Below are 21,603 nucleotides of genomic sequence, written 5' to 3'. Positions count from 1 at the left end.
AAGCAAAGCCGAGGATTCCGGGCCTTCCCCTCCGGAAATTTCGGATCACACAGTAGCAGCGGCAGCGAAACAAGCGTTTCAGAAGTTTCACCAGATGTTCCTCTGTGCTCTCATGTCTGCCTCCATCAAATCAGAATTGTGCACGGCATCCTACTTGACAGATAACAGATATCATCACCGGAGAGGCCGTGCGCGCTGCGTCGTGCCACCATCTTCTCCTCCTCCTCCTATTTACTGATGACCTCACATTTAACAACATGACACATGCCCAATCAATTAACCTATCTATATCTTTCTGTAGACTTTACATATCCTCTGCACAATTTGTTTCTCTAATCAATTTAATGTCATCAGCAACTTAGATACACCACACTTCGTCCCCACTTCCAAGTCATTCACGTATATCGTGAACAGTTGCAGGCCCAGCACCAATTCCTGCAATACTCCGTTCACCACCAAATATCAACCAGAGACACACCTAGTTAACTCAACCCCGTGCCTTCCATTGGTTAACCAATGCTCTATCCATTACCCACCCAATTCCATGAACCCTTTGCTTTTATGTGGCACCTTCCACACTCTTTCCGGAAAATCCAAATATAAAACATCTAAGCAACACACAGAAAACGCTGAAGGAACTCAGCAAGCCAGGAAGCATCTATGGAAATGAATAAACAATCGATGTTTCAGGCCAAAACGTTGACGATACACTTTTCCACGGATGCTGTCTGGCCTGCTGAATTCCTCCAGCATTTTGTGTGTGTTGCTCGGATTTCCGGCGCCTGCAGATTTTCTCTTGTTTGTGTTTGGAGTACAACATCTAACTGTTCCCTACCATGCACTGTGCTCATTATATCCTCAAAGAATTCCAATAAGTTTGCCCGACAGGATGCGTCCTTCATGAATCCATGCTGTGTCTGCCTCATGGAACAACTTCTATCCAGATGTCTCCCTCTCTACTTCTTCCTTAATAATGACTTCACATATTTTTCTACTACAGACATTAAGCTAACTGGCCTATAGTTACCCACTTTTTTAAACAATGGCACGATTTTCACTGCCACAGATGTCAGCAATGATCAGTTTCTCATAATTCTGACTTCACATAGCAAGACTAAATTGCTGGTGCACTGTTATTTATTAATTTTGGCTTACTGACTAGTGTAATTGCCTTATTTTGGAATGCCAGCTTTCCAAGATCATTTATTTTTCCTGAATTACACACCAGCATTTCACTTCCTTCTCCAGCACGTCATGTTTGTAGTAGTGCCAATTAGTTGGTCAATTTTTGAAAGCAATTTGTAATTTAACTGCACTATAATATTGCTGCAATTATGTCAGACTGATCAACACCCCCGCCCATTAACCTAACCCACCACTATGACATACACATCAACTAATGTCACTTCATGTACGTACAATCAGTCTTTGTATATAACAGTGACTTGTACTTTGTGTTTTATAGTATTGCTATTCTATTTATATTTATAGTGTTTTTTTGATTTTTTTATTGTGTTCTTGATGCTTATTGTGTTGTTTTATGCTGCATCAGATTGGGAGTAACAATCATTTTGTTCTCCTTTACACTCATCTACTGAAGAATGACAACAAACAATTTTGAATCTTGAATTTTATACAAAGTAACTATCATATTTTCAATACAATTACTTAATATTTTTAATTAAAATTTGACTGGCATACACAATGACCTGAAGGCAGGTACCGGTTACCCAAACGGTAATGGTACCAAACCTCTGAAATGAATCAACAAATAGAAATCGCAACATTTTCTGGAAGTATATCATTGCTGTTAGCCCGTGACATTTAGATGAAAGCTGTAAGTACAGGCACAAAAGGCCAAATGTCCTCTCCTGTGGTGATAGATTCCACTTCACCAAGACCAGCAAAAGGACCGCTGTTGTCATCATGGACTCCAAGTACCCGAGTAGTTTTCGAGACCTTCTTCATTCTTCTGTAGTATTGCGATTCTCAGCGTCAATCAAGGGATGATGCGAAGTTGGTATTTCACTAAGCCATCTGGAACGCAAAGGCAAAGAAAGTTTGTTAGAGGGTGATCCACAGAAAGTTGGAGATTACTCTCATTGGGTCTCCTTTGATGATTAAAACATGTTTTTATTGGCATTATTTCACTTTAGATTAATTTATTAAACATTAGGGTGCCGTGAAATTCCCTGTTCTTCTGAAGCTCACAGATCAAACAGTATATATGGTAATAGAAAATGTAACACTAAATACAATATTGTGCACAAAAGAGAATAGATACAAGGTTCAAAATCAAGATCTTGGACTAACATTACAGTGCAATATGAAATCATGCAAAAAGAAATGCTGAAATGACAAGAACGAGGTAAAGTTAGGAGTACAAGAATGTGGCAGCATCACCAGTGAAGGGGTGGGAGAGAGGTCAGTGATTCAGAAGTCGGATAGGAGTGGGGAAGCAGATTCAAATTATATTTATTATCAAAGTATGTGTGCAGTTTACAACCCTGAGATTACTCTTCCCCACGGACAGCCAGGAAACAAAGAAGAACAATGGAACCAATCCGTTCAAAGGGAAACATCAAACCGCGCCGCCCCCACCCCCCACGTGCACAAGTGGTACGATCAAAGATGCCTGCTATCCTGCACATTTTGTTCTGTCACCTGGGAGATGACACAGGTGCTTAAAAACAGATGTCTAATCTTAAGCAGCAGAACTGAAAGATGTCTTTTGATTTTGTGTTTTATATTCTGTGTTTTTACCACTTGTGCAGTCTTGCAACCACAAGGAAAGTGTCCAAGACAATCACTGGCTGTTAGACTGCACAACAACTTTATGCACCAACTCTAAGGTCTGTGTACAGGCAACAACATGGTCCGCACCAGATCCAGCTCCTTCAGCAACTGCTGATGGGGGCAGGCCTGCAGTACCTGAAGTTCTTAGTGTCCAGCAATGTCTAGCAATCATAAAAAAAAGATGCTAAAAAAAGACCAAAACAACTTTGGTTGGCCCCAGAGTGACCACTACATCCGAGCATGCTGCCATCTTACCAGAAGGGTCAGGCCGTTAACAGGCATGTGGCTGTCCACTGCAATCTCAGTAATTCAAGCATTCTGCAGTGAGCTTGATCACACCAAGAAGGGAGTGAAAAACTCCTCAAAACCTCCTTGAAAGATGTTGTAGCACCTTCAGTGACTCCTGGGTTTGCTAGGACCATGACTGCAGAAAACTGTACAGAAGCGTCCAGATAGGGAGAGAGCACTTTCAGCCCCGTCAGCAGAGGCCAAGCATAAACAGTGTGCATGAACCTAGTAAGCAACTCCCTTTCCAGCACACTTGCCCCATCAAGTTCCGCCTGGAGAGACTAGAACTAGAGGTCATGGATGAAGGGTGAAAGGTCAAGTGTTTAAGGGGAACACGTGGGGGAACTTCTTCACTCAGAGAATGGTGGAACAACTGCTAGCGAAAATGGTGGATGCATTGTTGCTTTCAACATCTAAGAGGAAATGGAATAGGTACATGGATGGGAGGAGTGATGAGTGCTTTGTATGTCAATGGGACTAGGCAGCATAATAGATTGGCATGAACTAGATGGGCTGAAGGGCCTGTTTCTCTGCTGTAGTGTTCTATGATTCTATTACTCTGTTAGATATTTCAACCATGGGAAAAAAAGTACCAACTGTTCACTCTGTCCAAACCTCTCATAATCTTACAGATTTCTATTAGGTCTGTCCTCAGTCTCCATAACTCCAGAGAAAACACATCAAGTTTGTCCAACTCCTCATTATAATTCTCTGTACTCCAGACAGCATCTGGTAAACTTCTTCAGCAGCCTTTCCTTATCGTGGAGTGACCAGAACTGAATGCAATATTGAAGATGAGGCCGAATCAGAGTTTCAAAAAGCTGCAACATAACTTTCTGCTTCTTGAATTCAATGCCTCCACTAAAGGCATGCCATATGCCTTCTTTACCACCCAGTCAACCTGTGCAGCTGTGCACGCAGCCCTGAGATCCTGACCTCACTATCTGTCTCATCGTGGCCTTGCATTTCATTGTCTGCTTACACGGTACCTTCTCCATACCTGTGACAATTAATTCTTCGTGCTGTTATTGCTTCTCTCTTCTACTAGCTCAATGTACTGATGTGATGAAATGATCTGTACGCTGGCATGCGAAATGAAGATTTTCCACAGTACCTCAGTACCTGTGACATTAATAGCCCTCTGACCTGCTTAGCATATCTCAGGTAATGATGAGTTTGAGTACAGAGAGGAAATTAAGAACCTGGAGGCATGGTGCGAAGACAATAACCTATCCTTCAATGTCAGCAAGTTGAAGGAATTGGTTGTTGACTTCAGAAGGAGTAGTGGACCGCACGATCCAATTTACATCGGTGGTGCGCAAGTGGAACAGATCAAAAGCTCTAAGTTCTTCGGGGTCAATATCACAAATGACATGACTTGGTCCAACCAAGCAGAATCCACTGCCAAGAAGGCCCACCAGCACCTTTACCTCCTGAGAAAGCTAAAGAAATTTGGCCTGTCCCCTAAAACCCTCACTAATTTTTATAGATGCACCGTAGAAAGCAATCTTCTAGGATGCATCACAACCTGGTATGGAAGTTGTCCTGTCCAAGACCGGAAGAAGCTGCAGAAGATGATGAACACAGCGCAGCACATCACACAAACCAATCTTCTGTCCTTGGACTCACTTTACACCGCACGCTGTCGGAGCAGTGCTGCCAGGATAATCAAGGACACGACCCACCCAGCCAACACACCTTTCGTTCCTCTTCCCTCCGGGAGAAGGCTCAGGAGCTTGAAGACTCGTATGGCCAGATTTGGGAACAGCTTCTTTCCAACTGTGATAAGACTGCTGAACGGATCCTGACCCAGATCTGGGCCGTACCCTCCAAATATCCAGACCTGCCTCTCGTTTTTTTTTTGCACTACCTTACTTTCCCTTTTCTATTTTCTATTTATGATTTATAATTTAAATTTTTAATATTTACTATGGATTTGTAATCCAGGGAGCGCGAAGTGCAGAATCAAATATTGCTATGATGTTTGTGCACTCTAGTATCAATTGTTTGGCGACAATAAAGTAAAGTATTCCCAGCATCTTCCGCCCATGTTATAAACTTCGCCTCACTATTCAACACTTGGATGTTACTCTTTCTGAAATGTCTCCACAATACATTTCAGATGCTGGGTGAGATGAAAGGTTCAGAGTTACAATTAGTCAGAACTCCATGGTGGGTTTTCTGCTGTTAATTAGATCGGCCCCTGTAGTCTTCAGCTACAAAATACTTTTCTTCCCAAAAATTGCTTAAAATGTGAACAATGAATCTGAGAGCCAAATCAACAATTTATTTCTTCAACCAAAGGCACTGAAGGATTGATGGTAAGCAGCGAGAATTAAAGGCTGTGAATTTTATGTCAAAAGAGGCATGAAGAGGAGAAAGAAGAGCAGAATAAAAAAAGAGACTATAACTCTGTGACTGAGCAAAAAAAGACATAAATAAAATACAGCTTTTCAATCTAAATATCGTATGAATTGCAAAATTAGAATCTGAGGCACAGCTTCAGAATAGAGATGTCTTTTTAAAACTAGGATGTGGAGATGATGTTTCCTATAATGGGGAGTCTTGGACCAGAGGGCACAAGCTCAGAATGGAGGGGACGTCCATTTAGAACCAAGATGAGGAAGAATTTCTTTAGCCAGAGGGTGGTGAATCTGAGGAATTGCTTGCCATACATGGCTGTAAAGGTCAGGTCATTGGGTGTATTTAAAGCGGAAGTTGAGAAGTTCTTGATTAGTAATGGGGTTAAGGGAGAAACGGGGTGAGAACGGGATTTAAAAAATCAGCCATGATATAAAGGTGAAGCAGGGTCGATGGCTTACTTCTGCACCTATATCTTATGGCCTTATTTTCATATCCTCCTTAAAATAGAAATCTGAAAGCACGGGTCCGAGTAATTAAGATTCACAGCCAACCATACTGATTGGCAGTAATTAATAATTTTCACTTGGTACCAAAGCTACTTGCACCAATTACTGAACTGAATATTTCCAGCACCTTTAGTTAGCATCTACTGCACAAATGTATCAACTTCACAGCAGTCAGTGATAAGGCAAAGATGTCGCTTTTGTGAAGAAAGTAGCAGAGCAGTGCAACTCAGAGTGCAACCTCTGGGCATTTCACTTCACATCTGCAGCTGCTCTGGCATTTACATGTGAATAATGACAAGTGCTGTCACAGGCGCGTTATTTTCAAACCTAATTCATTAACACTGTGGGCCAAAGGACGTGCACTGTGCTGTACTGTTCTATGTTCTAATTCGCGCCCGTTATTAACCATCACGAGGTTTACCATCACAAAGCATCAACTTGCTGCACCATTTTGTGGACCTTGCGCATGCGGACCATCCAGCTGTGCCATTGGAGGCTAGTTGGGTTTCAGAGCCAGGCTATTTTCCGGCTCCATCTTGCAGCCCACCTTTCACTCCTGCCTGCAGAGGATCACGACCTCTGACCCCGCACTATGGCGGCAGTGAGCTTTTGGAAAAGAGGAGTTAATCGTGCGGCTGAGGCACAGGTCAATAACTGGCTCAGTGTGCCAGCCAATGCATGAGAGGAAGATTACTATTCAAATCTTGGCTAAGATAAAGAGGACATAGAGAGATTGATTCCTATAGTGGGAGAGACTAGGGAAAGTGGGCACTCAGAATAGGGGGACATCCCTTTAGAACAGAAATGAGGAGGAATTTCTTTAGCCAAAGGATGGTGAATCTGTGGAATTCATTGCCACAGATGGCTGTAGAGGCCAAATCAGTGGGTGTATTTAAAGCTGAGATTTGATAGGCTTTTGATCAGTTTACAAAGAAAAGGGCGGAGAACATGGTTGAGAGGGAAAATAAAACAGCCTTGATGGAATGACAGAACGGACTCAGTGGGCTGAATGGTCCTTTGTCATATGGTCTTATGGGTAAAGGGTAGATAATTCTGCAGTCACTGTCCCCAGCCCTGAGAGCTGAAGTAACCCAGTTATTTATAATATTATTTATTTGTTTAGAGATATAGCAGGGGTAACAGATCTTTCCAGCCTAACAAGCCCAGACTACACAATTATACTCATGTGACCGACTAACCTACTAACCCGTAAACCTTTGGATTGGAGGAAGAAGCCTTAGCTCCTGGAGGAAACCCGACTGAAGCAGCAACAGGAAACTGTATTTATATTAGCAATTTAAGGACATGATAAGATGGCGCTGGCAAGACACAGCGACGCTCTGCAGGCAGCAAACAAAGGTATTATTTCATTTCCTGGACTATGATCACTGCAGTCCGCAGCGTGTAATTTTCCTTCGTGAGTCATGCTTTTCTATCAGCTTTACAACTTGCCATTTTTGTGGTATCCTGAAGGATTTGGCAAAACTGGACTCTAAAGAACGCGGGTACGGCCATGCCGGCCATTGCCGGGATGGATGTGGGGCCGGAACAAAGCGACGGGGCCCAGGCCCCAGAGCAAAAAACAAATCAATGTTTGACGGATTTAAGCCCTAAACCAGATTAAAAAGATCAAGGCGTCAAGGCCGAGGGTGGAAGGACTCCATGAGGTTTACTCGACCCAGTGCTGAACTGACTCTGCAGCTGTGGCCTGCACCCATCAGGGATCCTGGACTGGCTGCAGCACTGAACTGGTCCCTTGGCTGTGGTCTCACAGCCGCAGACTCTCTGGTTCATGTTCTGTGTGCTATTTGTTTACTTTCTTTTATTATTTACACAATTTGTTCTTTTTATCACATATTAGGTGTTTGACAGTCTTTGCTGTGTGGGGTTTTTTAATGCTTTCTATTTTTTTTGGTTTGTGGCTGTCTGTAAAGAGACAAATCTCAAGGTTGTATATAGTATGCATTTTGCAATTTTAGCTCATTTCTTTCTCAATTCCTGCTAAAATATTGTTTACATTGTTTACATTTACATCTTGTATTATTATATTGTAATTTGTCCTTTATCATGCCTATTGTCTTGTTTATTAATTATTGTGCTGTCTTGCACTGTTTTGTGCACTTTATGTAGTCCCGTGTAGGTCTGAAGTCTAATGCAGTTTTATATTGTTTCAGGTAGTCTAGTGTAGTTTTGTGTTGTTTCATGTAGCACCATGGTCCTGGAGGAACGTTGTTTTGTTTTTACTGTGTACTGTACCAGCAGTTATGGTTGAATTGAAATGACAATAAAAGCAATTGACTTGACTTGCGCAGCACTTGCGTAGATTAGCGCAACACTTTACAGGTTGGGGCTCGGAATGGGGGGTGGGGCAGAGGAGATTATGAGGGGCCAGAGATCAGAGCCCACCTAGGGGCTAAGTGGGTGGGTGAGAGATCGGGGTCTGCATAGGGCTGGGGTTTTGCTGGTGGAGTTGGAGGGAGACAAATATCGGAGGGTTCAGACTGAGGATTCAGTGTGACAGGTGGAATCCTAGATCCCTAGCTCTGTTACTCAGGCACCTTCATCATCTCAGTCCCTGCAGAGCACAGCCACTTGTCTTTCAGCTGAGCATTTGTAGGCGCCTCTGGAATGACCTTCACAGTGGCAAGTGAGGAAGGGAAGGAGAAGTAACTCAGAAACTCATTCTACTCTTTTCAATTCTGCTGAATATTTATATTTAAATATGGAATGTCAGGGATCATCGCAAGTAGTGACTTGCAAAAGTTAATGAGCCTGCCAGTGTGCAAGAATCAAGTTAAAATACACAGACAATGCTGAAGAAGCATATTGCTAATGGCTATGTCTTTCCTGATGTTCCCTTCCATCATGTTGTCCAGCCCTATCATTACAAGTGTGAGAAGGAATAGAGGGAAGCAAGCTCAGATATGGGTGTGCAACCCTTTCCTGACCAGTTTCATGGGTGCCGAGCCTGGCACTTTGGGTAACCAACATAGAAAAATGGTGAAATTTGGGGAAGACCACAGTTAAAGCTTGCTGGGGCTGGTTATCAGCCATAATTGAGTCTTAAGATTTGACTCTGTGCAGTTCCTGATGACATCAAAACATCCATCACAAAGCAGGCATGGCAGCACCTCTACTTTCTTAGAAGTTGGTGCAGATTTGGCAAGCTATCTAAAACTTTGACAAACTTCTATTAGTGCACAGTGGAGAGTATCCTGACTGGTTGCATTGTGGCCTGGTATGAGAAATTCCAATGCCCAAGAATGAAAAACCCTACAAAAATGGTGAACAGCCTAGTCAATTACAGACAAAATTCTCCCCACCATTGAGTACATCTACAAGGAGCACTGCTACAAGAAAGTAGCATCAAAGACCCTCACCAACCAGGTCATGCTCTCCTCGTGCTACTATCATCGGGCAGGAGTACAGAAGTCTTAGGACCCCACCACTAGGTTCGGGTACAGTTAATACCCTCAAACTATCAGGCTCCTAGATAACTTCACTCACCTCAACTTCTACAACCTATAGACTCACTTTCAAGGACACCTTACAACTCATGTTGTCAATATTATTTATTTTTGTATTTGTACAGCTTCTTTTGTACACAGGTCGTTTGTCAGTCTCAGTTTGCGTGTAGTTTTTCAATGATTCCATTGTATTTCTTTGTTCTACTGTGAATGCCTGCAAGAAATGTATCTCAGTGTTGTATATAGATATTTTGATAATAATCTACTTTGAAATTTGGCATTTAGAGATCACAGCTGCCATATCCCTATTATCCTGGTCAATTGGTAAATGCACGGAGATTGAATGATCTCCCTCCATGGCAGCTGCAGACCAGCTGCAGGAAATTTGCCATGGTGGCAAGGAGAGACATGGGGGTGGGGGTGGAATGGTGATCTGAAATATGTGGGACCTTCCCCTCAAACACGGGTAGACAGTGATTTCCAGTGTGTGTGGTTCTCCCCTCTGCCATGATTTACATCCTGTGCCAAAGGATGGCCACCCTCCTCTCTGAGGTTCAGGCTACTCGATTGGTAGACACAACAGCACCTCACACTGAGGAGTGCATCAAGGAGTCACACAGAGATGCCTCAGCACAAAGACCAAGCAGTGAATATAATGGTTGTGTGCAAAACATCAACGTCACATTGACCAACAAACAAGATGCTGGAGAAACTCAAGAGAATTAGACAGCATCTGCGAAGGGAAACCAACAGTTGACACTTTGGGTCATTTCTGAAGGAAGGTCTCAACCTGATGCTGCCTGACTTGCCGAGTTCCTTCAGAATCTTGATTCTTGCTCCACGTTCCAGCATCTACAGTCTAGTGTCTCCACGTGACATTGAGGACCCTTTCATTTATGTAACTTTGGCAATCTTGTGTGGAATTTGTTCCTTGCTTGATGGCAAACCTTAAAGCTTCAAAATACTTAGAAAGTCGCAAGGTCAAAAGATAGTCAGCTGGCGGGGTGGAGATACTTCTCTACCAAAGGAGGTGTCCCCGTTAGCCTGCAGGTCACTCTTGGGCAAGGTGTAGCACCCTGCTTAGCCCACCACCACCATCTCCACCAATCCAGGTCACCTGAAGCCACGGGAGCGGATATGAGCGGCTGGCGCATATTACAAATCCTGATTATGCGACCACTGACGCCAGGCAGACAATCTCTGAAGAGTATTGATAATGGCTGGGGTCACCCATCTTGGAAAGACACTGCCCAGAAGAACGCAATATGGCAAAGCACTTCTGTAGAAAAAATTGCCAACAACGATCATGCTCATGAGATCATGATCACCCCCATCATACAACACAGCATATAATGATGACGTCACAAAGAGTTGCAGTGTACATGATGACATCAGCACATTTGTGTTTGATGCAATACAATCATCAGAAGCAGCTTAGGCACTATTGGCTAGAAGTACCTGGTATATTTTCCCTTTGAGCTTGTATTCACTTAGAATGGACCACTAACACACTCTACCCTAGAGTATATTGCTTTTATGTACTATTTGTATTGCTGGTGAGATCACAATTTGACTATTGTGTACACCTCTGGTTACCAAACTACAGGAGTGATGTGATTGTACCGGAGAGTGTACAGGTGAGATTTATGAGGACTGAAATTTTTTAGCTATAAACTGGGGTTGTTTTGTTTGGAAGTGCGGACACTGAGGAGTGACTTCAGTGATTTGTATAACATTGTGAGAGGCCTAGAGGGAGTAAATAGGAAAGACCTATTTCCCTTGGCAGAACCAAGTACCAAGCAGAAGGAAAAGAGAAAACAATAATTTCACCCAGAGCATGTTAAACATCTGGAATTGACTGTAAAATAGTGGTAGACGTAGAAACTCTCACATTTAAACAGTTCTTGTATGTGCACTCAAAGAGCCATGATCTGTTGTACTAATGACCTTAATTGGAAGGTAGAATCAGGCTAGATAGCTCCTTTTCAACCAGAATAAACATAATGAACTAAAAGCCCTCCTTCTATTTCATTATTTTTCAATAATTCAATGATAAGAACGTTTTCAATCCAATATCCAGGTACTAAATTACACTGTGTAACAGTAATAAAACTTTGATTATAAAAAAATGCAGACCTTAAATCATGGGAGTCCTGTTATATATTATTGCTGGACTTTTATTTTCCTCAGAAGGCTAAAGAAATTTGACATGTCCCTGTCGACCCTTATCAATTATTATCTATGCACTGTAGAAAGTACACTATCCGGATGCGTCACGGCTTGGTATGACAACCACAAGAAACTGCAGAGAGTTGTGGACACAGCTCAGCACGTCACAGAAAAAAGATCTCCCATCCATGAACTCTTTCTGTACTTCTCGCTGCCTCAGTAAAGAAGCAGCCAGCATAATCAAAGACCTCATCCATCCTGGACTTCCTCTCTTCTCCCTGCTCCCACTGGGCAGAAGATACTAACGCCTGAAAGCACATACCACCAGGCTCAAGGATAGTTTCTACCCTGCTGTTCCTTAGTACGTTATGAAAGGTTCCCTAGTACATTAAAACAGACTCCTGCCCTCACAGTCTACCTCATTACAATCTTGCACCTTACTGAGTATTTGCACTGCACTTTCTCTGAAACTGTTCTGCTTTATTCTGCACTCTTGTCATTTTTTTTTCTTGTTCTACCTCAATGTAATTAGATAAGATAAAATCAGCTAAAGCTTTATTTATCCCAAAGGAAGTTATTGTTGCACGGTTGCTCAGTGAGAAACATATACTTCAAAATACAAAATGTAAGCATTGAGGTGCAAAAGAATACAAAAAGTGCACTAAAAAGTAATAGTGCAAAATACAGATGTGGAATGAAACCATGTACTTAAATACTTATGGAGGAGGAGAATTTGTAGAGTCTTATAGGGCACAGGGAGCAAGGATCTCCTGTGGCTTTCAGTGGTGCACCTCGGAGGAATCAGCCTGTTACTAAAGGTGTTCCTCTGTTTGTCCAGTATGTCATGGAGGGGGTGGGAGGGACTGTTCATAATGCTCCGTAGCCTCTGCATCAGACACAACCACCAGGGAATCCAGTTCCACCCCCAGAACAGAACCAGCCTTCCTGACAAGCTTAGCAGCTAAGATGAGAATGTAGCGTGTTTTCACCTTCCTGGTCAACCACCAACTCCTTAGTCTTAGTGATGTTGAGCTGCAGGTGATTCAACCCACACCACCCAACAAGGTTGGCCACCTCTCTTCTGTACTCAGCCTCCTCACCCCGGCTGATGCAGCCCACAACTGCTGAATCGTCTGAAAACTTCTGCGGGTGGCAGGACTCCGAGTTGTACCTGAAGTCCGAGGTGTAGACGGTGAACAGGGAGGGGAACAGGACAGTCCCCTGAGGCGCCCCTGTGCTGCTAACCACAGTACCTGATACACAGCTCTGCAGTCTCACATACCGTGGCCGTCTGGACAGGTAGTGTGTAGTTGAGGACACTAGTGGAGCATCCACTTGTATCTCCGTGAGCTACTCCCTAGTGAAGCAGGTCATATGGTGTTAAAAGCACGGGAGAAATCAATGAATTGATCTGTATGAACAGTATATTCATTTATTTATTGAGGTACAGCACACAGTAGGCCCTTCCAGTCCTTTGAACACCCCCCACCCCGCAGTTAAACCCTGGCCTAATCATGGGACAATTTACATTGACCAATTAACCTACCAACCGATACATCTTTGGACTGTGGGAGGAATCAGCACCAGGAGGAAACCCTCGCTGTCATGGGGAGAACATATAAACCCCTTACAGGCAGCAGTGAGAATTGAACCCGGCTCACTGGTACTGTAAAGTGTCATGCTAACCACTACACTACTGTGACACCCCCGAATACAAGACAAGCTTTTCACTATACTTCAGTACATCAGGCAATAATAAACCAAATCCAATTCCAATAAATAACATGCTACAACTATACAGTTGAGGGAGGGTGAGCCTCGATGTAGTGGGGTAGACCAGTAAACCTCACATGGACCTCACTGCTGAACAACTTCAAATCCAGACAAAGGATAAAACCTTTTAGTTACTGCTGTCTCCTCATAAAATCAAAGGAAGCTCCTTGAGTTTAGAAGAACTGGACCACTGGTCCTAATATTTTGATCACCTATAATCAGGGGTTCGTCCCACTCTAGCGTCCATGGGTCTTTACTGCGCATAAACTGGCTGTTTCCGACCGTGAAAACATTTCAAAGATCCCTTATGAAGAATTTACAGGTATCTGATATTTTGAAAGGAAGTACAAATGCAGCTCTTATTCTGCAAACAACAAACTCACTTTCAGGGTCTTATGTTGGCAGTGTTACTTTTTTTTAATTTAAACAAATTTTCCTTTTTTGCACAGTGGTTTTTTGTCAGTCTTCCTTTAAGGAGTCATAGTCAAGACAAAGTATAGCATAGATACAGGGCCTTTGGCCCATCTAGTCCGTGTTGACCCAGTTAATCTGCCTACATTCATTGACCTGCACTGGGACTGTCGCCCTTCACACTCCAACTATCCATGTACCTATCCGAACGTCTCTTAAACATTGAAATCAAGCTCACATGCACCACTATGTATAGTTTTCCATAAATTCTATTGTATTTCTTTATTCTCCGATAAATATGTGAAAGAAAATAAATCCTAAGGTAGTATGTGGTAATACAGTATATACGTACTTTGATAATAAATTTACTTTGACTTTGATATTTGCTTTCTAAGCCAATAACTGATCCAAGGGAATAGGGGTGAGTGAAGTGGAGAACAGTTGAATTAACTGCAAAAAGGAATCACTGATGCCGAAGTGCTAGAACATTCTTTACAAATGATAACCATAAATTTTAAATCAGTTTACTGGATTTTTATTATTTGCAATTTTTGCAAAATTTAGGGTACAGACAGGTCACCTGAGTTAGATTATGGATGAACTGTGGCAGAATAGAATAATAGATCTATTTTCATATCTATTGGCTTATTACATGCCAATTAAATCCCAATTTCAGAGCGACACACACAAAATGCTGGAGCAATTCAGCAACTCAGGCATCTACAAAGGGAAATAACCAGTCAACGTTTCAGCCTGAGAGGCTTCATCAAGAACTGGAAAGGAAGGGGACAGAAGCCAGAATAAGAAAGTAGTGGGAGGGGGAGAAGTATAAACTGGCAGGTGATAGGTGAGACCAGGTGAGGGAGGAAGGTAAGGTGGTGGGGGGGATGAATTAGGAAGCTGGGAGGTGATAGGTGAGACCAGGTGAGGGAGGAAGGTAAGGTGGTGGGGGGGATGAATTAGGAAGCTGGGAGGTGATAGGTGAGACCAGGTGAGGGAGGAAGGTAAGGTGGTAGGGGGGGATGAAGTAGGAAGCTGGGAGGTGATAGGTGGAAGTGGTAAAGGGCTGAAGAAGAAGGAATCTAACTGGAGGGGACAGTGGACCATGGAAGAAAGGGAAGGAGGAGAACCAGAGGAAGGTGATGGATGGGTGAAGAGAACAGAAGGGTGAGAGGGGAATACAAATTGGGAATGGAAAAAGAGAGAAGGAGGGAAGGGGGAGAAATTATCGGATGTGGGAGAAATCAATATTCATGCCATCAGGTTGGAGGCTACGGAGCCAAATTATGTGGTGTTGCCCCTCCAACCTGAGTTTGGCCTCACCAAGACAGTAGATGAGGTCATAGACAGACATGTCAGAATAGGAATGAGTAGTCAAATTGAAATGGGTAGCCACCAGGAGATACGTCCTTTGGCAGCCGGAAAAGCAAAGGTGTTTGAAGAGAGTATTGCTTTTAAACTGGTATCAGAGCTCCATTCAGAACATAAATGACTTTCATTTGGAATGCAAGAGTCGTCCATTTGTCTTATTCTTCAAATACCACTGGAGGAAATCTGTTCAAGAGGGAGCTGCACTACATGAGAACAACCTCCACTGTGATGCAGGGAACAAGTGGCAACTGTGAAAGGAGAGACTGAACAACCAAATATCCCGACCCCTAACCACAGCCACCACCGAGTCTTACCCACACCACACAGCACCAGAATATGTGGATCCTGGATCAGCCTCTACAGTACCAGAGGACCCACCAATGGACAACCCCTTAGGAGGACATCACACTCAACTCGAGTGGTTTGTAAATACACTATTGAGTTTGTATACCCACATACACTATTTGCAAAAGAATTGTAGAATATGGAAAATTAAGAACACAAAATTCAAAGACAGTCACAGATTTAAACAGAAGTGCAGGACGTAAGTAGGCCCCTCCACCCACAGATTTCATGCCGACCATCACCCACCTGTTTAAGCTAATTCTGTTTCAATCTCATTTTGTATTCTCCCCACATTCTCATCAGCTATCCCCAGATTCAGTCACTCACCTACATGTGTAGCAATTTACAGTGAAGGAGGGAGACTGAAAATCGGTCAGAGAGGTGCCATAGCAACAACTTCTTACTCGATGTCAGCAAGACCAAGAAGCTGATTATTGACTTCAGGAAGAGGAAACCAGGGGTCCATGAGTCAGTCCTCAATGGAGGATCAGAGGTGGAGAGGGTTAATAACTTTAAATTCCTCAGCGTTATCATTTCAGAGGAACGGTCCTGGATCTAGCACGTAAGTGAGATTACAATGAAAGCATGACAGTGTCTATACTTCCTGTTAAATATATTTTTATTGAAGGAATGACACAATACAGAATACATAATGGATTACATTTTCCTCCATTTTGCTTTTATATCTTACCCCTAAACAAACCTCCCCTCACCCACCCTCCCCGAACATACCATGGCAGCTAATGTATTTACAATACAACAATTCACAAATACAAGTATGGACATCTCACAGCCATACCCCCACACTACTTCAAGACAAAGGTCCACACACATCCACAACATGTCAGATGATCCAAAATACACCCATATTACAATTCATCAGTCACCCTGCGTGGTAAAAGGAAGGCAACTTCCCAAGTACACTCAACTAGTAGGTAATTCCTTAAGACTCCCAAAATATGACAAGAAAGGTCCCCATTTCGAATAGAACTTTTTCACAGACCCCCTCAAAGCGAATTTAATCTTTTCTAATTTCAGAAAAAACATTACATCCTCTAACCAAGCAGCAGCAGATGAGGGAGTGGCAGATTTCCAGACCAGCGATGTGTGGTGGAAAGTGTATTGACGGGCTGTGTTACAGCTTAGTATAAAAACACCAATGCCTTTGATTGCAAAATCATACAAAAAGTAGTTGATACGGTCCAGTCCATCATGGGTAAAGCCCACTGAGTACATCTACATGGAGCATTGTTGCAGGAAAGCAGCATCCATCATCAGAGACCCCCACCATCCAGGGCCTACTCTCTTCTCACTGCTACTATCAGGAAGAAGGTCCGGGAGACTCAGGACTCACACCACCAGGCTCAGGAACAGTTATTATCCCTCAACCATCAGGCTCTTGAACCAAAAGGGATAACTTCACTTAATCTCACTTGCCTCATCACTGAAATGTTCCCACAACCTATGGACTCACTTTCAAAAACTTATCATCTCATGTTCCCAATATTTATTGCTTACTTATTTATTATAATTGTTATTGTTTCTTTCCTTTTGTATTTGCAGTGTATTTTCTTTAGCACACCAGCTGTCTGCCACGTTGATGCAGCCTTTCATTGTTTCTACTATGATTATTAGATATATTGAGTATTCATGAAAATGAATCTTGGACCACTAATTGTATATGGTGACATATATGTACTTTGATAACAAATTTACTTTGAACATTGAATATTTAAATACAACCCCGTAACTGTCTGCAATATGGGTAGATAAATGGAGAAAGCAGAAGAAACCATACAGTCACAGGGGGAGCATTCAAACTCTCCATAGAGAGCACCGTAGGTCAGAATCGAACCCAGAACTGGCACCATGAGGCAGCGACTCTGCTTCCTGCACGACTAGGCCACCCTAACCCCTCTGCCCTCATGGTGCCACCAATGCTCTCCCACGAGCAGCCAGTACAATTGAGGAGTGCAAAGCGATGGAGGCGCAAGGAAGCTTGGCATCTCACCATGCCCTCATGACACAACCTCGAAGAGTAGGTACAGATTCCCATCTGCCCGACGACGTGGATCGATTTGTCAACTAAAGCTAAATAGACAGAGAAGACCACTTCTCTGTTGCACGTTACTGTCATGAGAGGACAGAACTGAGATCACAATTTGATCAGCCATGATCATATTAAGCAGCCAAACAGTCCTGAGGGGCTGAGTAGACAACCTTGTTCTAAAGAACAAATTGTTATCACATTCTACATCCTCACCTCATGAGTTGCTATGAGTGGCTAAAGGGGACAGTGTTACAAAAGGGAGAATCCATTACATAGAAACATAGAAAATAGGTGCAGGAGTAGGCCATTCGGCCCTTCGAGCTTGCACCGCCATTCAGTATGATCAAGGCTGATCATCCAACTCAGAACCCTGCACCAGCCTTCCCTCCATACCCCCGATCCCTTTAGCCACAAGGGCCATATCTGACTCCCTCTTAAATATAGCCAGTGAACTGGCCTCAACTGTTTCCTGTGGCATTCTTGGAGTGAAGAAAACAAGGAGAAAATGCAAACAAGAAATGCACCAAATTGTTCTGTCTTAGTGTTTCTCTCACCGATCAGAGAAGCAGGAGTTCGTAGAATCAGAGAAGTGATGGAGAGGAAAGGGAGCACACAGACTAAAGACTGAAATGATTGAGTAGAATTCCAAGAGTCACGCTACAGCCCACACCACATTGTCTTTTCCAAAAATATCACTCCCTCCACTCAAATGCTAACATATAATTAACAAATCTTGAAGCTACACAACACATTTCTGCCAAATGCCACTTTTGAAAAAGGGAGTAATTTTGTGTTGTCATTGTTGTGGTTAATTACATGTCCCTCAATTTTCAAATTTGCCTACCCTCTAAGGTAGCGCAATGATTAGTGCAACACTATCACAGCTCGGGGCATCAAAGTTCAGAGTTCAATTCCAACGCTGTCTGTAAGGAGTTTCTGCATCCTCCCCATGAATGTGTGGGAATCCACCCACCAAAGACATGCCAGTTAATAGGGTAATTAGTCATTGTAAATTTGTCCTGTGATTAGGCTAGTGTTAAGCAGCATCCATCATCAAGGACCATCACCATCCATGCCATGCTCTCTTCTAACTGCTGTAATCAGAAAGAAGGTACAGGAACCTCAGGACCAACACCACCAGGTTTAGGAACAGTTATTACCCCTCAATCATCAGCCTCTTGAACCAGAGGGGATAACTTCACTCTCTTCAACACTGATCTGTTCCCACAACCTACGGAGTCATTTTCATCTCATTTTGTTGATATTTATTATTTATCTATTTATATAATAATACAATATACAAACTGAGTAAGTATTTTGCATCGGTCTTCATGGTGGAAGACACTAGCAGTATGATGGATGCTCCAGGTGTCAGGGGTCAGAGGTCATGAAGTGTGTGAAGTTACCATAAATAGAGAGAAGGTTCTTGGGAAACAGAGAGGTCTGAAGGTTGATAAATCACCTGGACCCCACAGTTCTGAAAGAGGTGGCTGAAGGGATCGTGGAGGCATTAGTAATAAACTTTCAAGAATCACTAGATTCTGGAATGGTTCTGGAAGACTGGAAAATTGCAAATATCACTCCACTCTTCAAGAAGGGAGAGAAGCAGAAGAAAGGAAACTATAGGTCAGTTAGTCTGACCTCAGTGGTTGGGAAGATTTTGGAGTTGATTATTAGGGATGAAGTCTCAGGGTACTTGGAGGCACATGATAAAGTAGGCAGTAGTTAGCATGGTTTCCTCAAGAGAAAATCTTGCCTACCAAATCTGTAGGAATTCTTTGAAGAAATAACAAGCAGGATAGACAAAGGAGAATCAATTGATGTTGTGTACTTGGATTTTCAGGAAGTCTTTGATAAGGTGAACACATGAGGCTGCTTAGCAGGCTAAAAGCCCATGGTATTACAGTAAAGATTCTAGCATGGATAAAGCAGTGGCTGATTTGCAAGATGCAAAGAGTGGGAATAAAGGGAGTCTCTTCCGGCTGGCTGCTGGTCACTAGTGTGTTCCACAGGGGTGTATATTGCAACCAATTCTTTTTAAGTTATATGTCAATGATTTAGATGATAGAATTGATAGCTTTGTTGCAAAGTTTGCAGATGACATGAAGATAGGTGGAGGGGGAGGTAGTTTTGAAGAAGTAGAGAGGCTACAGAAGGACTTAAACAGATTAGGCAAATGGGCAAATAAATGGCAGATGGAATACAGTGTCAAGAAGTGTATGGTCATGCACTTTGTTTAGAAGAAATGAAATGGTTAACTATTTTCCAAATGGAGAGAAAATACAAAAATCTGAGGTGCAAAGGGAATTGGGAGTCCTTGTGCAGGATTCCCTAAAGGTTATTTTGCAGGTTGAGTCTGTGGTGAGGAATGCAAATGCAATGTTAGCATTCAATTCAAGAGGATGAAAATATAAAAGCAAGGATGTAATGTTACGGCTTTATAAGAGACACAGAGTCACACAGCACAGAAATAGGCTATTCAGCCCACCTGGTCCATGCCAACCCTGGCAAGAAGGCTGTGTGCATTGACCAATCAATGTGACAGTGGAAAAATGTGTATGGAACCGGAGGAGATAGCAGAGGTACTTAATGAATACTTTACTTCAGTATTCACTATGGAAAAAGACCTTGGCAATTGTAGGGATGATTTACAGCGGACTGAAAATCTTGAACATATAGACATTAAGAAAGATGATGTGCTGGAGCTTTTGGAAAGCATCAAGTTGGATAAGTCACCAGGACCGTACGAGATATACCCCAAGCTACTGTGGTAGGTGAGAGAGGAGATTGCTGAGCCTCTGGTAATGATCTTTGCATCATCAATGGGGATGGGAGAGGTTCCGGAGAATTGAAGGGTTGCAGATGTTGTTCCCTTATTTAAGAAAGAGAGTAGAGATAGCCCAGGAAATTATAGACCAGTGAGCCTTACTTCAGTGGTTGATAATTTAATAGAGAAGATCCTGAGAGGCAGGATTTATGAACATTTGGAGAGGCTTAAAATGTTTAGGGATAGTAAGCATGGCTTTGTCAAAGGCAGGTCATGCTTTACAAGCCTGATTGAAATTTTTGAGGATGTGATTAAACACGTTGATGAAGGTAGAGCAGTAGATGTAGTGTATATGGATTTCAGCAAGGCATTTGATAAGGTACCCCATGCCAGGCTTATTGAGAAAGTAAGGAGGCATGGAATCCAAGGGGACCTTGCTTTGTGAATCCAGAATTGGCTTGCTCACAGAAGGCAAAGAGTGGTTGTAGGTGGGTTATATTCTGCATGGAGGTCGGTGACCAGTGGTGTGCCTCAGGGATCTGTTCTGGGACCCATTCTCTTCGTGATTTTTATAAATGATCTGGATGAGGAAGTGGGGGCATGAGTTAGTAAAAATGCTGATGACACAAAGGTTGGGGGTGTTGTGGATGATGTGGAAGGCTGTCAGAGTTTACAGTGGGACATCAGTAGGATGCAAAACTGGGCTGAGACGTGGCAGATGGAGTTCAACCCAGATAAGTGTGAAGTGGTTCATTTTGGTAGGTCAAATACGATGGCAGAATACAGTATTAATGGTAAAACTCTTGGCAGTGTGGAGGATCAGAGCTTGACTGTGTGGTTAAGAAGGCATTCATCAACCGTGGGATTGAGTTTAACAGCTGAGAGGTAATGCTGTAGCTGTATAGAATCATGGTCAGACCCCACTTGGAGTACTGTGCTCAATTCTGGTCACCTCACTACAGGAAGGATGTGGAAACTATAGAAAGGGTGCAGAGGAGAGTTACAAGGATGTTGTCTAGATTGGGGAGCATGCCTTACGAGAATAGGTTGAGTGAACTTGGCCTTTTCTCCTTGGAGCGACGGAGAATGAGAGGTGACCTGACAGAGGTGTATAAGATGATGAGAGGCATTGACCGTGTGGATAGTCAGAGGCAATTTTTTTCCAGGGCTGAAATGGCTAACACGAGAGGTCACAGGTTTAAGGTGTTTGGAAGTACTTACAGAGGAGATGTCAGGGGTAAGTTTTTTTGCAGAGAGCTATGACTGTATGGAATGGGCTGCCGGTGACAGTGGTAG

The 21,603-nt window shown here is 42.9% G+C and overlaps 1 protein-coding gene across 2 annotated transcripts in view; it reads right to left on the bottom strand.

Moving 5' to 3' along the window:
- Positions 1-1,486: 1,486 nt before the first annotated feature.
- The window catches only part of LOC140202149 (lysosomal proton-coupled steroid conjugate and bile acid symporter SLC46A3), a 149,455-nt gene continuing 129,338 nt past the window's right edge, over positions 1,487-21,603 (bottom strand). The window contains exon 5 of one of the 2 annotated variants that reach the window (XM_072267020.1): positions 1,487-2,037. In XM_072267020.1, the coding sequence (XP_072123121.1) occupies positions 2,000-2,037 (38 nt within the window). In that variant the 3' untranslated portion in view covers positions 1,487-1,999. The remainder of the gene's footprint in view (positions 2,038-21,603) is intronic. The other variant, XM_072267019.1, reaches the window with a different exon arrangement.

Source organism: Mobula birostris, chromosome 8, assembly GCF_030028105.1.
Source record: "Mobula birostris isolate sMobBir1 chromosome 8, sMobBir1.hap1, whole genome shotgun sequence".
Taxonomy (NCBI): Eukaryota; Metazoa; Chordata; class Chondrichthyes; order Myliobatiformes; family Myliobatidae; genus Mobula; species Mobula birostris.
This window is presented reverse-complemented; position numbering and strand designations above follow the sequence as displayed.